The sequence below is a fragment of the Miscanthus floridulus genome, chromosome 8 (genome assembly GCF_019320115.1).
Source record: "Miscanthus floridulus cultivar M001 chromosome 8, ASM1932011v1, whole genome shotgun sequence".
NCBI lineage: Eukaryota > Viridiplantae > Streptophyta > Magnoliopsida > Poales > Poaceae > Miscanthus > Miscanthus floridulus.
Window position 1 is genome coordinate 110,366,008 of NC_089587.1, and position 17,439 is coordinate 110,383,446.

Sequence of the window (17,439 nt, forward strand, 5' to 3'; positions counted from 1 at the left end):
CTCTGTGGTCTGAGGCTCTGAGCATACTAGTAGTTCTCGACTCCATTCCAGAAACGCTAGTCCTGTCTCTGAGTCAATTCGTTGTGCTGAGCTGCGCTGCCAAATAGTCAAAACAGCAGCCAGCAGGCAGCCAAGTGCCACATTGTCAAAGCAACAGCAGACTACCTTGCTCTTCGTCCATTGTGCAACTTGTGCTTTGCTTGCCCGAGCAGGCCCGGTGCAAGAACGCAAGCAGGAGTTTCAGCTGGCTGCACGTGTGTACGTTCTGGTCCGGTTCGTTTTGCTAAAAAACCACGCTGAAAAGTACCGTTCACTTATGTACCATGTCTGATAAACCAGGCTGATAAGTTTCTCCATTCTCACTTTTTTTTTTTGCTTTTTGTTCACTGCTATGCTATGCACACATGAACCATTCCACAAAAACTGTTCCTTCTAATGGTTTCTATAGGCCTTCTTCGGAGGTTCCTCATACTAAACTCTTTGGTAGGGAGCCAGAGAAGAGCCCTACCAAACGGTGCCTGAACCTTCTCAACAATTGCTCCTTCAAGGTAAGAATCTATGTATATAAGTAAGACAATTTAATTCAAGGTCTTGATGAGGTAAAACCTTCTGTCCCACATGGGATTTAGGGGATGCATCTATGTAAAGTCTTGCACTCATTTGGTACCTTCTGTAGTAGTCTATGCAATGTTTGCTTATTTCTATTATTGAATAGATATTTATATGTATCCAATCATTCCTGTAGGTAATTGTGAAGAGGAGCATAAGATGATGTAATGTAGTTAAGAGATATGACAGGGTACACTGATGTGGTCCCTTGCATAAACTAGTATAAATCCTAGGAGTGCTGAGTCATTTGAAGCAAACACATGCAAAATTTTACGATAGTCGGCAGTACAAAGTATTGACACGAGCTGCTTCATCAAAGAAACCACGTTTGAAACGGTTTTGGCTCGAGCTAGAACTCTACCAAATCTGACATAGGCCCCTACCCAAACTAGTATAATTAGTGCTAAGCCATCCGAAGCAAACACACGCAAAACTTGACACTAGTCGGCGATACGAAATACTGACAAGAGCTGCTTCGTCAAAAAAACCACGTCTGAAACTGTCTTGGCTGGAGCTAGATCTCTATCAAATGGGCACTAAATCAAGTGGCTATTATTGTTATTAGTGATGATTAAAGTATAACATGGGATGTTGTAAAAAAAAAGTATATCATGGGACTCGCTAAAATTTAGGTGCCGCAATTTTAGTTTCCTTTCAGGCGATGATTATTGTATATATTTTATACTAAAATTACGGCTTTAGTTCGTTGCAATTTATATAGACATAATCTGTAATTTTTAATTTCGAGAAAGAACTTGTTAGACAAAACCATATCCGTGTTAGCACAAAGACAATTAACATTTTACAATTGTTTCTATAGTCACACAAGGACAAAAGTTTGAATATTATAGGATAGAAAGACAAATAATAAATCACAAAAATAACAATTTACTTGTACTAGTTAGTTATGGGCGTGGCTAGCGCCCGGAGGTCTGGATGCGCGTGTCTGGACGCCTGTGCAACCTGCCCACGTCTGCCTTCGCCTCGCCCCTGTCCGCCTTCGTCCTTCTCCACGAGTGCGCTCTGCCCTATCTATGTGCCCGTCAGTCCTAACCCCTTCCTATCTCTCTCCGACTCTCCGCGCGAGCTACACACAGGAACCGGGATGAGCTGCTGAGGATGAGCATGCCTAGCGCTCCTTGACCTGCAGCCCCCGTCCGCTGGCACCCAGCACCCCCATCTGCCGGCCCCTCGGCACGCTGTCTACCCCGTCCGCCCCCCCCCGCCCCCCCCCCCCCCCCACCCCCCCTCCTCCGGTTCGCCCCCTGCCAAACAATATAAAACACTTGCAACATAAGACTGAAACGATGAAACATTTGAAACATGCTCTAGCAACATATGTGTGAAACACATGAAACATCCAAAATAAAACACATGCAACTTGCAATATGAAACCACTTGCTGCAACATCAGACTAAAACAAATAAAACATTTAAAACATATTGTTGCAACATATAGAACATCTAGATAAAAAACAATTGCAACAAACGTCCGAAAACAGATGAAATATTTTGAACAAACGCTTACAACATGTCTCTAAAACACTTACAACATATGCAACATGTGCAACATCCCTCGATCTACTTTTGCAACAATAAGATTAACCAATTGAAACATACATCTGAAATGCTTGAATCACTTGAAATATACATATGCAACATAGGGGAGGGGAAGGACGGACCAGTCAATTCCGGCCATCGGGGTGGGAGCTGGTGGCGAACCATGGTGCGCGAGCACCACCAGCACTGCTTGCTCTCGTGGGTGCCCATGGCTCGGCCAGAGAAGACCTGAGGCGGCACGACACGTGCGCCCCAGCGGCCATGGTGGGATCAACGGCGTGTGCGACGGCGACGGGAGACGAACGGACGGACAACGAGGGAGCGAGCAGCATCGGTGACTAGGACGGGCACGCGCGCGCGGCCGGTGATGGGGCGCGGGGTGGTGGGGTGAAGGGCACGGCACGGCAGCCCATGACCGCGCGGTGGGGGAAGAGGCGCGGACGAATGAGCGGTCAAGCTGCTGCGTCGATCGCCGGGCAGATAAGAATGAGCAAGCGGGGATTTGTTTTATGTTTCTGAGATATATGGGAGCCGCTCCTGTGGTGCCACGTCCCCGCATCCGGACAGGAGTCACGGACGGACGACCTTCGTGGACAACATTCAATTAGTTATAGTAAGCCCGTCAAACAATACCATTAGACACAATCATAGTCGGTGGCGGATATAAGCCTAGGGCCACTATGGCCACGGCCCCAGGCGTCAGCCCATTTTCTCTACACTGTAGCACACTGTTCCAAAGAGGTCCAATTAATCTACCAAAATGAGCCCATAGAGTGGCCCTAGGCGTTGGAGTAGGAACCGTCTAGGGTGTCTCGTGACCAGTTCCTGTCTGCTCGATCTCAGACCCGCACCTGGTTCGTTCGTTTGGAGTAGGAACCGGACTCCAGTGGCAGCAGTTCCGTTGCATCAGTTGCCTGGTCCGACTCCCTCCTCTCTGCCTATCCAGTAAGTGCTTTCGTGATGGGTTCATGTTTGCTCGAATGATTTTTCTTTGCAACAGTGAAGTACTACTTCAAGCAATCATTAGCTTATCATTGGAGCATTAAATATCTTCATTTTCCTTAGAGAAGTATTCACAGTTGTGAGATCATTTTGTTCGTACCCTCTCGTTGCTGGATTTCGCGGGTGCAGCGCAGTGCGAGAGCAGTCCCTCCAACCGCGTTTTTCTTGTTGCTTGGAATTTCCGGTCCCAATTTCCAGCCCCGCAGTTTTGTCCGTGGTCTGTGCATTTGAGCTTCGTTTCATGTTCCGTCTTTTGCATTGGCTTTCTACCGATCTTAGGATTCGATCTAGGTACTCTCGTCACCAGTTGGCTTGGATATTTTAGATTCGGGGATGTTTGTTGTCTTGTTCTTAGAGGTGAATTTGGGACAACGGCTGAATATTTCGAAAGAAATTTGAGACTCCCGTTCACACCCCTCTGGTCGTCGTTTTCGGTCATCCCAATTAGCAACCAAAGGGGATTAATCTCCTCCAATCGACCAATCCCCATGTGGAATAGGTGCATCCGAAGGACCTCGATCGCATTGTTACGCGTTGCAGTCGGTCGTTCCCATCTAGCTTCTTGGCATTGGAAAGCAGCAGGCATGACGCGTTCCTGTGACTGTGTGCCGTAGCTCCGCTGCTTTGTGACTTGTGAGAAACAGGCACATGGCCCTGGGGTCAGGGCCGTTCCGTTGCTTTCTCTGATTAGTTTACAGTTGGAACGCATGCTCTGGTCTGAGGCTCTGAACATACTAGTAGTTCTCGACTCCATTCCAGAAACGCTAGTCCTGTCTCTGAGTCAATTCGTTGTGCTGAGCTTCGCCGCTCGTCGGTCTTCCCTTGTGGACACCCTGCCTGCGCTGCCAAATAGTCAAAACAGCATCCAGCAGGCAGCCAAGTGCCAAATTGTCAAAGCAACAGCAGACTACCTTGCTCTTCGTCCATTGTGCAACTTGTGCTTTGCTTGCCCGAGCAGGCCCGGTGCAAGAACGCAAGCAGGAGTTTCAGCTGGCTGCACGTGTGTAAGTTTTGGCTATGTTCGTTTTGCTGAAAAGCCTAGGTGAAAAATACTGTTCACTGATTTGCAGTGAGAGAAAAACACGGTACCATGTCTGATAAGCCAGGCTGATAAGTTCCTCCCTTCTCACTTTTTTTTTGCCTTTTGTTCACTGCTATGCTATGCACACATGAACCATTCCACAAAAACGGTTCCTTCTAATTGTTTCTATAGACCTCCTCGGGAGGGTTCCTCGTACTAAACTGTTTGGTAGGGAGCTAGAGAAGAGCCCTACCAAACGGTGCCTGAACCTTCTCAACAATTGCTCCTTCAAGGTAAGAATCTATGTATATAAGTAAGACAATTTAATTCAAGGTCTTGATGAGGTAAAACCTTCTGTCCCACATGGGATTTAGGGGATGCATCTATGTAAACTCTTGCACTCATTTGGTACCTTCTGCAGTAGTCTATGCGATGTTTGCTTATTTCTATTATTGAATAGATATTTATATGTATCCAATCGTTACTGTAGGTAATTGTGAACAGGAGCATAAGATGATGTAGGCCCTAGTCGCTTCTCTTATAATCCGTCTTTTTCAGCTTGTTTTTTTTTAGCCGGAACGATGTTTTTCTCTCATAATAAATCAGCCGGAACAGTATTTCGGCTTGTTTTTTTAGCGAAGCGAACGGGGCCGTAATGTAGTTAAGAGATATGACAGGGTACACTGACGTGGTCCCTTGCCTAAACTAGTATAAATCCTAGGAGTGCTGAGTCATTTGAAGCAAACACATGCAAAATTTTACACTAGTCGGCAGTACAAAGTATTGACACGAGCTGCTTCATCAAAGAAACCACGTTTGAAACGGTTTTGGCTTGAGCCGGAACTCTACCAAATCGACACTGACATAGGCCCCTACCCAAACTAGTATAATTACTGATTCCCCAAGTGCTAAGCCATCCGAAGCAAACACACGCAAAACTTGACACTAGTCGGCGATACGAAATACTGACAAGAGCTGCTTTGTAAAAAAACCACGACTGAAACTGTCTTGGCTGGAGCTAGATCTCTATCAAATGGGCACTAAATCAAGTGGCTATTATTGTTATTAGTGATGATTAAAGTATAACATGGGATGTTGTAAAAAAAAAGTATATCATGGGGCTCGCTAAAATTTAGGTGCCTCAATTTTAGTTTCTTTTCCGGCGATGATTATTGTATATATTTTATACTAAAATTACGGCTTTAATTCGTTGCAATTTATATATAGACATAATATGTAATTTTTAATTTCGAGAAAAAACTTGTTAGACAAAACCATAAACCCGACAAAACCATAGTTGGCACAAAGACAATTAACATTTTAGAATTGTTTCTATAGTCACACAAGACAAAAGTTTAAATATTATATGATAGAAAGATAAATAATAAATCACAAAAATAACAATTTACTTGTACTGGTTAGTTATGGACGTGGCTAGCGCCCGGAGGTCCGCATGCACGTGTCCTGACGCCTGTGCAACCTGCCCCCGTCTGCCTTCGCCTCGCCCCCGTTTGCCTTCATCCTTCCTCATGAGTGCGCTCCGCCCCTATCTCTGCGCCCGTCAGTCCTTCCCCTGACCCCCTCCTCTCTCTCTCTCTCTCTCTCTCTCTCTCTCCGACTCTCCGCGTGAGCTACACACAGGAGCCGGGATGAGCGGCTGAGGACGAGCATGCCCAGCGCGCCTCGACCTGCAGCACCCCCGTCCGCTGGCAGCCAGCACCCCCGTCTGTCGGCCCCCGGAGCGCCGTCTGCCCCGTCCCCCCCCCCTCCGGTTTGCCCCAGCCAAACAATATAAAACACTTGCAACATGAATGCAACATAAGACTGAAACGATGAAACATTTGAAACATGCTCTAGCAACATATGTGTGAAACACATGAAACATCTAAAATAAAACACTTGCAACTTACAACATGAAACCACTTGCTGCAACATCAAACTAAAACAAATAAAACATTTGGAACATACTGTTGCAACATATACAACATCCAGATAAAAAATAATTGCAACAAACGTCCGGAAACAGATGAAATATTTTGAACAAACGCTTGCAACATGTCTCTAAAACACTTGCAACATATGCAACATCCCTCGATCTACTTTTACAACAATAAGATTAACCAATTGAAACATACATCTGAAACGTCTGAATTACTTGAAACATGCATATGCAACATAGGGGAGGGGAAGGATGGACCGACCAATTCCGGCCATCGGGGTGGGAGCTGACGGTGAGCCGCGGTGCGCGAGCACCACAAGCACTGCCCGCTCTCGTGGGTGCCCATGGCTCGGTCAGGGAAGATCTGAGGCGGCACAACACGTGCGCCCTAGCGGCCATGGTGGGATCAGCGACGTGTGCGACAGCGACGGGAGACGGACGGAGAGGGAGCGAGCGGCATCAATGACTAGGACGGGCACGCGACGCGGCCGGTGATGGGGCGCGGGGTGGTGGGGTGAAGGGCACAGCAGCCGACGACCGCGCGGTGGGGGAAGAGGCGCGGACGAATGAGCGGTCAGCTGCTGCGTCGGGCGCCGGGCAGATAAGAATGAGCAAGCGGGGATTTGTTTTATGTTTCTGAGAGATATGAGGCCCGCTCCTATGGTGTCGCGTCCCCGCATCCGGACATAGTCACGGACGGACAACCGTGGCATATCATTATCGGTTAGTTTTGCAATAGCGTTGATATAGGAGAAGTGGTATAATATTGTATTTGATGGCCCGAGGATTTTTAGAATTCATTTTTTTACGAAGAGTTCGTTGACAACATTCAATCAGTTATAGTAAGCCCGTCAAACAGTACCATTAGACGCAATCATAGTCATGGTGATGACACTTCTGACGATGCCCGTACTCGTATAGTCATACGTATTTCACCGTTGCCACGTCCGTGCCGATCATTTGTTCTACAGGTGTGGCGTACTCCTAAGTAGCAAGAGTCACGCTGACGCGAATAGTAACACGTTGAAAACAGCGGGCACAACGTGTTCCCGGCTGTGCGTCGTGAATGTGAACCCACGCTCTGCTTCTGCTACTAGGGAGTATACAAAACAGAAGGCACATGCCGAGGTGCCGTTACGTTGCTTTCTCTGCTTAATTTACAGTAAGCACGCACGCGAGCAAACCGACGATCTGTGACAAACTGGCAGTAATGGTCCCGAGTCAAGTCGCTGTGAGTTTGTGACAGAGCTTCGCTGGATCGCCCAACCCTTTTTGAAGTACCTGCGCTGCCAAGTGCCAAAGCGTCAAAAGCAGCAGCGTACTACCTTGATCTTCACCCGTTGCAAGAACGCAATCAGGACTTTCAGTTGGCTGGACCTGGACCTGTAGGTTCCGTCCTCCCTTCTCACCATTTTTTTGGTTCATTCACTGCTATGCTATCTATTCGCACTTTCCGCAAGCACTGGCCATAGTAACGACTACGCTGCGGCTCGGAAGGGCCACACGGCATAGGGTCATGCACACTATTGCCTTCGGATGTGCCACTCTGCCAATCTCCTCTCCTCATCGCTGTCCCTCTCCATGCCCCCCGGGCCAGTGGCGGGCTACTGGCGGCAAGCCGGCAACCCGATGACAAAAGTGCATGGTGGGCGGATGGCCGGGCACAAGGAGGCGAGCACACGACGGGGCAGATGGCCAGGCGAAGGGAGCCGAGCATGCGATGGGTGGATAGTGTGTAGCGAGTAGAAGAAAGAGAAGAGACATATAAATAGTATTATTTTAATATCATGGGTGGTTTTTATATGACTATAATATCTTTAGCTAGGGCCTGTTTGGAACACGGGGAAAATTTCCTGCTCTCGTGTTTTTGCAGGTAAATTTGTGTGTGATTCCTCTGAAATTCCTGCGTTTTAAACATGTCCTTGTTATTGCTACTATTTTTATACTATGGGTCTGTTCGCTTGAACATGTCAGCTAGATCTACAGGGCTTCAGCCAGCTTATCAGCCGGCTTTAATACCAGTCGAACATGCCCTATAATATTGAGCGAGGCCATGTAATCTATAAGGCTATCTCCAACAACAACACCTAAAATACAAGACCCTACAAATAAAAGGTTCAATACCTGTTCAGCATCTTCTCCAACAACAAGATCCAAAAGAGAATTATTTCTGTAAATGGGTTTCCAGGAGAGAGGATACCCATATTTAGGTTGTGCCTCTCAGGCAACCTAAAATAGGTCTTCTGTATAGGTACTCTATTAGATGCTGATTTTGGATCTCTTGCTATCCATTTTAGATTTAGGTCTTCATATAGATTTCTTGTTGGAGACAGTCTAAAGACAAGTTTTAGTGTGTGGTTGCCCTTATAGACCTATATAAAGCGGTTCAACATTATTAGAGTCTATAACTATAATTAGCCATACGGATATGATCTATCCATAAAAAATAAATATAAAGTGGTTGCCTCTCTCTCACTCCCTCCTGTAGCACCTTCTGTCCCACATGGGATTTAGGGGATACATCTATGTAAACTCTTGCACTCATTTGGTACCTTCTGTAGTAGTCTATGCGATGTTTGCTTATTTCTATTATTGAATAGATATTTATATGTATCCCATCATTCCTGTAGGTAATTACAAGCAGAACACATGCGTACGTGACACATGCGTACGTGACACAGAAGACAGGCGGCGCGGGCTCGCTCCTGCCTCCGCAAACAGTCCACCGCGCTGCCGGTGCCGGTGCTCTCTCTTTCTCGTTCTCGGCCGCCATGGATGCTTCTAGTGCTACTGAAAACTAGAGCAGCGCCTGCCGGTGCCGGCCCCCATTTCCCCAGGATCCTCTCGCCCGCGGCCGCGGGCGCACCGAGCTGCCGTCTCCGGTAAGCGCCGCTCTCGCTCTCTTCGCCCCTGTAATCAGTTCCCGATCGAGCAGTTGCCGCCTGTAGTTCCTGGTGTGTGTTTGAAGAGGAACCGCCGCTCCATCATTCGTTTCGTTCATGCTGTCTTGTCTGTTGCATTCGCATCTGCTTGGTAGTTTCTCGGGTTCTTGGCAGCGCGGGCTCTCGAATTTAGAGAGTATCGTTCAGGAACGAAGCGAATTCGATGGCTGTTTCATTCGTAGCCCACTGAGATGAGCTTTCCTGTGTGCCGATTTCCCTGAGGAATCCTTCTGCTGTGCCTAGGAAGCTTCTCAATTCTTGTGTCCTGCCATCGGCGTAGTAGTGCAGAGGATCTCTCGCTTGCAATTGCAATCGAGGCGCACATTTTTCTTTTTCTATATAAAAATAAAAAAAGAGAAGAAATCGATGTGCTCATCAGCCCATGTGGTGGTGCCCATTATTTTTTAGAAATGGCTAAATGCTTCTGTGTTCGAGATCGGATCCCATCTCGTTGAACAGAAGAACGGCTTTGTCGTATCTTCTAATAAGAACTAAGAAGCCCTTCGTCATAAACTCAGTTTCTGACCCATTTTAGGAAAATGTGAGATTCCGTCTTCCTGCTTCATTTGCAGTGGCTTCGGAAGCCACCCAGCGTCCTGAGCATAATAATTAAGTTTACCATTGGGTTTTGGTTTTGCTATATTTGCATTTTGCTTCTCTCACGGTATGATTATCGAAACTACTAGGTGTGTCTAGCAGTTAATCAAACCCATTTATGAGTATATTCTTCTGTCATACTATATTACTATGTTTTTACATGAGCATGCTTTACTTGGTGTTACGTGCACAATTTTGGTGATGACAACTGTTCATACATGCAATCCCCATTTGATTGTGCGATGAACTACTTGTACATAGGAGAAAAATGGATCTTCTGCTGACTTCTATGCAAAATTTTCAGGGACAAGATGAAGCTGGTTTTCTGGCATTGGTTTTTTCTATTCTTCGTGTTAGTTTCAACATCACAGGGTATGAGTTCAGATGGCCTAGCTCTTCTTGCTCTGTCCAAAAGCCTCATACTACCAAGTTCCATAAGATCCAACTGGAGTGCTTCCGCAAATCCTTGTACATGGAACCGTGTTGGTTGCAATGGAAGGAACAGAGTCATTTCTCTCGACCTATCATCATCAGAGGTTTCAGGTTTTATAGGACCTGAAATAGGGCATCTGAAATACCTGCAAGTTCTCATTTTGTCTACTAACAACATATCTGGTTTGATCCCTCTAGAATTGGGCAACTGCAGTATGCTTGAACAATTGGATCTGTCCCAAAACTTGCTTTCTGGCAGTATACCAGCATCAATGGGCAACCTCAAGAAATTGTCAGCACTGTCACTGTACTACAACTCTTTCAATGGAACAATACCAGAGGAGTTGTTCAAGAACCAGTTGCTGGAGGAAGTGTACCTAAATGACAATCAGCTCAGTGGTTCGATACCCTTCTCGGTTGGTGAAATGACAAGCCTTAAGTCATTGTGGTTACAGGATAATATGTTGTCTGGATTTTTGCCCAGTTCAATCGGCAACTGCACCAAGTTGGAGGAGCTCTATCTCCTTGATAATCAACTGAGTGGCAGTCTTCCAGAAACCTTGAGTGAGATCAAAGGCCTCAGGGTTTTTGATGCTACTAGCAATAGCTTCACGGGTGAGATTCCTTTCAGTTTTGAGAAGAACTGCAAGCTGGAAGTATTCATCTTGTCATTCAATTATATAAAGGGTGAAATTCCATCATGGCTAGGGAATTGCAGGAGCTTGCAACAACTTGTATTTGTCAATAATAGTCTGTCTGGCAAAATTCCAACTTCTCTCGGCTTATTGAGCAACCTCACATATCTTTTACTTTCACAGAACTCCCTGTCTGGGCCGATCCCACCTGAGATTGGCAACTGTCGGTTGCTGCAGTTGCTAGAGTTGGAAGCAAACCAGCTGGAGGGCACTGTTCCTGAAGAGTTGGCAAATTTACGGAACTTGTCAAAGCTCTTTCTTTTCGAGAATCGCCTCATGGGAGACTTCCCTGAGAATATTTGGAGTATCCAAACCCTTGAGAGCGTGCTTATTTATAGCAACAGATTCACAGGGAAGCTACCTTCAGAGTTAGTTGAGCTGAAGCACCTGCAGAACATTACACTGTTTGATAATTTCTTCACTGGAGTCATACCACAGGAGCTGGGTGTTAATAGCCCCTTGGTGCAGATAGATTTCACAAATAACAGTTTTGTTGGTGGTATCCCACCAAACATTTGTTCAGGAAAAGCGTTGAGAATTCTGGACTTGGGGTCTAATCATCTCAACGGTAGCATCCCATCCAATGTTGTGGACTGCCCAAGTCTGGAGCGAGTCATTGTCCAAAACAATAACCTTGATGGGTCTATCCCACAATTCAAAAACTGTGCAAATCTAAGTTATATGGATCTGAGCCACAATTCCTTAAGTGGTAACATTCCTCAAAGCTTCAGCAGATGTGTAAACATTACTGAGATAAACTGGTCAGAGAACAAGCTTTCTGGGGCAATACCACCTGAAATTGGAAACTTAATGAATCTGAAAAGACTTGACCTCTCACACAACATATTACATGGTTCAATTCCTGTGCAAATTTCCAGTTGCTCCAAGTTGTATTCACTTGATTTGAGTTTTAACTCTTTGAATGGTTCGGCCCTCAGCACAGTAAGCAACTTGAAGTTTCTGACACAACTACGATTGCAAGAGAATAGATTCAGCGGAGGCTTGCCTGAGTCCCTCTCCCATTTGGAAATGCTTATTGAGCTGCAACTTGGTGGAAATATTCTTGGGGGTAGTATCCCTTCATCATTAGGACAGCTGGTGAAACTGGGTACAGCCTTGAACCTTAGTAGCAATGGTCTAGTTGGTGATATTCCACCACAATTGGGTAATTTAGTGGACTTGCAAAACTTAGATTTGTCATTTAATAATCTCTCAGGAGGCCTTGTTACATTGAGAAGTCTAGGTTTTCTGCATGCCTTGAATGTTTCTTACAACCAATTTAGTGGACCAGTCCCAGATAATCTTCTGAAGTTTCTGAGTTCCACACCAAATTCTTTTAATGGAAACCCAGGCCTCTGTATCTCTTGCAGCACCAGTGATTCTTCTTGCATGGGGGCTAATGTTTTGAAACCTTGTGGTGGGTCGAAGAAAAGAGTAGTGCATGGCCGATTCAAAATTGTCCTCATAGTTCTTGGTTCATTATTTGTGGGAGCAGTTCTGGTACTTATACTGTGTTGCATCCTTCTGAAATCTCGAGATCGGCTCAGTAATACGTTTGAAGGTTCCTCATCTAAATTAAATGAGATTATAGAGGCTACTGAAAATTTTGATGACAAGTATATCATCGGTACAGGTGGTCACGGAACTGTTTACAAGGCAACACTGACGTCAGGAGATGTTTATGCTATAAAGAAACTTGGGTTAGGTTCATACAAAACCATGGTTAGAGAACTGAAAACACTAGGAGAAATTAAGCACAGAAACTTGATAAAGTTGAAAGAATTTTGGTTCAGACGTGATAATGGATTCATACTGTATGATTTTATGGAAAAAGGTAGCCTTCATGATGTTCTGCATGTAATTCAGCCAGCACCAACTTTGGACTGGTGTGTGAGGTATGACATAGCTCTCGGCACCGCCCATGGGTTAGCATATCTTCACGATGACTGCCGCCCTGCGATCATTCACCGTGATATCAAGCCATGTAATATACTGCTGGACAAGGACATGGTGCCACATATTTCAGATTTTGGCATTGCAAAGCTCATGGACCAGCCTTCTACTGCTTCACAGACCACTGGAATCGTTGGCACCATTGGATATATGGCCCCAGGTATGGTTGAAACAAAGCACATTCATAACTGTTTCTTTTTCCTCACAAGCATGTATACGTTGATTAGAAATTTAGGATTCTGAAATGTCTTGTGTAGCTGAAGCAATTATTTGAAATCTCCATGTACTAGAATTGTTTGATTTGTTTCCAGTAATCTGAGTGGAAGCATACACATTACCAATTACATCTCAGAAGCTTTTTACATCTCGAAAGTTCTGATAGAAGATAAAAGTCATGGAGAAGCTTACAAACAGTTAATTCCTCTTGGCGAAAGAAATTCACAATATAAACATTTGGAAATTCAATTTGCCAGATACTGTCATGTTATCTTTTATTTTATATATAAAATACTACACTTATAAGATCTGCTGGTGTACTTGTCATCTGGAAACTATGAAAAATTGGTCTTTTCAGAATACACACCGATGCACATACCTAATGAGCCTGCGCTGCCTTGCAGAATTGGCGTTTTCCACCAAGAGCAGCATGGAGTCCGACGTATACAGCTACGGCGTGGTGCTACTGGAGCTGCTCACCAGGAGGACGGCGGTGGATCCTTCGTTCCCCGACAGCACGGACATAGTCAGCTGGGTGTCGTCCGCGCTGAACGGCACCGACAAAATCGAGGCCGTCTGCGACCCGGCCCTCATGGAGGAAGTCTTCGGCACGGTGGAGATGGAGGAGGTGCGCAAGGTGCTGTCGGTGGCGCTGCGGTGCGCGGCCAGGGAGGCGAGCCAAAGGCCGTCCATGGCCGCCGTGGTGAAGGAGCTGACGGGCGTACGGCCTGCCACTGGCTGCCAGCGGCGGCGGGCGGTCGTTGTCCGAGTCGAAGCAGGGGAAACCGGGATCGCAATCCCATAGCAGCGCGTACTGGCAGTAGGATTTCTGATTCTGCCGAGCTGTTCGGGGACACCAACTTCCTGAACTTAGTCTCTACTCTCTAGGCACTCTCGCTTGGTGTATATCCTGCCTGATTGGTTAGTTGACGAAGATTAATTTTAGTTGAAATGAAACGGATGAGAAAAGAGTAATTTTAGTTCTTCTAAAATGTGTGGACTGTTAAGAGTAATTTTAGTCTTTTTTTTTTTTTGAAAACGCTACGGGAAGTGCATGCTGCGATGGCGAGAAAACTTAAGATGAGTGCGAGTCTAGATTGCACAAACAAATACATGAGATAATTCCGTGTGTGCCACTGAATGATTCTATAATTCCAGGTGTGCCACTGAATGTTTGGTCTGGACATGAGTACCATCAGAAATATTTTTACGTTCCATACGTGCCACTGCTGTCTAACAGCCGTTAAGTCAATTCCGTATGTGCCACTGAATGATTTCATAGTTCCGGGTGTGCCACTGAATGTTTGGTCTGGACATGAGTGCCATTAGAAATGTTTTTACGTTCCATGTGTGCCACTGCCATCTAACAGCCGTTAGAGTACAGCGTAAAAAGACGCTTATGCCCCTCCTTCATCTCTCCTCCTGTGACATTGCTGCTGGGCCCCACCCACCAGCCTCTGCTTTCTCCCCCATCCTCTCTCTCCCATGCTGGCCTTTTCTCCTCACCGACGGCAGCGGCCCCGCCGGCCACCACGCGTCGCGCTCATGTCCTGCAGGCCACCACCGCCGTTCCCCTCGCCGCTTCCCACGCGGTGGCCGAGATCCACAGCTCCCCCGCACCTCCATCCCTCCTCCCTCGCCGCCGGCTGGAGATGGGCCGGCGGCATGCGGGAGACGGCGGCGGCAGGGGAGCGACGCAGAGGGGGCTGCCGGCGGCGAGGGAGGAGGGATGGAGGTGTGGGACGACGAGGGGAGTGCCAAGCCGGCTGGAGATGGGCCGACGACGCGTGGGAGACAGCGGCGGCAGGGGAGCGACGTGGAGGGGGCTGTCGGCGGCGAGGGAGGAGGGATGGAGGTGCGGGGGAGCTGTGGATCTCGGCCACCGCGTGGGAAGCGGCGAGGGGAACGGCGGTGGTGGCCTGCAGGACATGAGCGCGACGCGTGGTGGCCGGCGAGGCCGCTGCCGTCGGTGAGGAGAAAAGGCCAGCATGGGAGAGAGAGGATGGGGGAGAAAGCAGAGGCTGGTGGGTGGGGCCCAGCAGCAATGTCACAGGAGGAGAGATGAAGGAGGGGCATAAGCGTCTTTTTACGCTGTACTCTAACGGCTGTTAGATGGCAGTGGCACACATGGAACGTAAAAACATTTCTAATGGCACTCATGTCCAGACCAAACATTCAGTGGCACACCCGGAACTATGAAATCATTCAGTGGCACATACGGAATTGACTTAACGGCTGTTAGACGGCAGTGGCACGTATGGAACATAAAAATATTTCTGATGGTACTCATGTCCAGACCAAACATTCAGTGGCACACTTGGAATTATAGAATCATTCAGTGGCACACACGGAATTATCTCCAAATACATGGAGGAGAGCAACAAGTGTGAGATTGAGATCAGCTGCTTGCTTGTAAGCTTGCGCGATGCGCCTGTGTAGATTAGGGCTGGTTTAGTTGGCGAAATGGTACTGTAACACTTTAGTTGTTATTTGATAATTAGTGTTCAATCATAGTCAAATTAGGCTTAAAAGATTCGTCTCGTGAATTTTATCCAAACTGCGTAATTAGTTTTATTTTTTATTTATATTTAATGCTTCATGCATGCGTTCAAAGATTTGATGTGACGGGAAATCTTCAAAAAATTTTGGAACTAAACACTACCTTAGTATGAGCAAACATGTGTATAGTTAGTGTACTACAGCTGGACTCTTCAAAATCAATACTGGAGAGGGGGAGGTAGAGTCCAGCATGACCTTAAAGTGGCTCCATCACTGGCCTAGCCCAACCAGAGGATGTCTTTTGGGAGGAAGAAGTCCAATTTACCTCTTCAACTATTGCACTCATCCGATTTTCATTTCCGAAACATAAATAGTTATTTTACCCTCCCTCAACTATTGCAGTCATCCGCGCTTAACGGCACCGACAAAATCGAGGCCATCTACGACCCGGCCCTCATGGAGGAAGTCTTCGGCACGGTGGAGATGGAGGAGGTGCATAAGGTCCTATCGGTGGCGCTCCGGTGCGCGGCCAGGGAGGCGAGCCAAAGGCCCTCCATGGCCGCCGTCGTGAAGGAGCTGACGGGCGCACAACCTCTCGCTGCTAGCGGCGGCGGCCCGTCGTTGTCCAAGTCGAACCAGGGGAGACCGGGATCGCAATCCTACAGCAGCGCGTACTAACGGTGACAGTAGGATTTCTGATTCTGCCGAGCTGCTCGGAGGCTCCGACTCGCTGAACCTGTAGTCTCTACGTACTCTTGCTTGGTATATACATCCATGATTGGTTCACAACGATTAGTTTTAGTTTTTTTTTATAGCAAAACGATTTGTACGATTAGTTTTAGTTGAAATAAAATAGATGAGGAGAGATGCTCGGCTCTGTGTGTTTGGATGCGAGGACGAGAGGGATGGGATGGGATGGCTCTAGGTCGAGCGGTGTTTTGTCGAGAGGACGTCAGTGACGAGAATGTCCCACCTGGGATTATTTTAGTGCGACACAGGTTCACTCTGTCCCCGAAAATTTCACGGAAGGGGTTACCCCGGGTAGGACGCAAGTGCGCTCGCTGGCGAGGAGGAAGAGGAGAGGAGGTGCGTGTAGGAGAGGTTGAGGAAGAAGAGAGCGCCGTGGAGCTGCCGTCGCGCGAGCTTGGGGGGCCACCGTCACTCGACTCAGGAGGGCATGCAGAGGAGAAGGCGTGCGGCTTGGCCAATCTCACCGGTGGAGGAGGCGCAGAGCGGCGCGCGTCAGAGGAGGAGGTATGGGGTAGCATGGTGTGAGCAGAGGCGCGGAGTGCGAGCGGGTGGTGGTTGGGGAAAGAGACAAGGAGAGGTGGAAAAAATAAAAAAACTAGCAAATAGGTCCTACATGTCAGTAGCTGATCTACTTCCTATGTCTCTGTACCAAACAAAAAACTGGTTGATCCCATCCCTCATCAACCATACAGGACCATCTCACCCCACCTTGCCTCCTAACGAAACGCTAGCTTAAGCTGCTTCGTCTTCTAAAATCAGTGGCTTGTTCATGGCTTCGCATCCATTCTGGTCGCGATGTTGTGGTGTCATGCTGAATCTTCTCCGAGATATGATTATATGAAGCTAACACTCTTGGGAATGACAACATTGGGCGGGCAGCGGTGGAGAATTGCGACGAGATTGGGGGCGGTTTTCATAGGCCGGGTATGGAGGTGGCGGCTCAGCCACTGGGAGCAGCGTTGAGCTAGGTTAGGTTTTAGAGCATCTCCAAGAATACCCAATAATCCTTCCAAATGCATGATTTTTGGGAATAATGAAATAAATCCATCTCCGACAACTCCAAAACTCACCTCTCAATCTTTTGGCACTTGAGAAAAAACCCCCTTGCGCGTAAAGATGCGTGGACTCTAGGTTGCGCGTATCTTCTTTCCCCACACGGTCTCCTCCTTCGCGCGCGACATTTTGCCGCGATTCTTCCCTTCACGCCGGGATTGCAGTGAATAAA

At 47.2% G+C, this 17,439-nt stretch overlaps 1 protein-coding gene across 1 annotated transcript; it reads left to right on the plus strand.

Moving 5' to 3' along the window:
• The first annotated feature begins 8,834 nt into the window (after positions 1-8,834).
• Positions 8,835-13,771, plus strand: LOC136473254 (receptor-like protein kinase). Its single transcript, XM_066470935.1, has 3 exons — positions 8,835-9,012; positions 9,974-12,909; positions 13,370-13,771. Exons 1-3 carry the CDS (start codon positions 8,906-8,908, stop codon positions 13,768-13,770), a joined length of 3,444 nt encoding a protein of 1,147 aa, XP_066327032.1. The 5' UTR covers positions 8,835-8,905; the 3' UTR covers position 13,771.
• Positions 13,772-17,439: the final 3,668 nt, after the last annotated feature.

Bases quoted from the DNA above. Each gene is read 5' to 3' on its own strand.
- LOC136473254 (XM_066470935.1), top strand. From the start codon at position 8,906: ATGCTTCTAGTGCTACTGAAAACTAGAGCAGCGCCTGCCGGTGCCGGC. The intron at 9,013-9,973 runs GTAAGCGCCGCT...CAAAATTTTCAG, and splicing joins GCACCGAGCTGCCGTCTCCG to GGACAAGATGAAGCTGGTTT. The intron at 12,910-13,369 runs GTATGGTTGAAA...GCTGCCTTGCAG, and splicing joins CATTGGATATATGGCCCCAG to AATTGGCGTTTTCCACCAAG.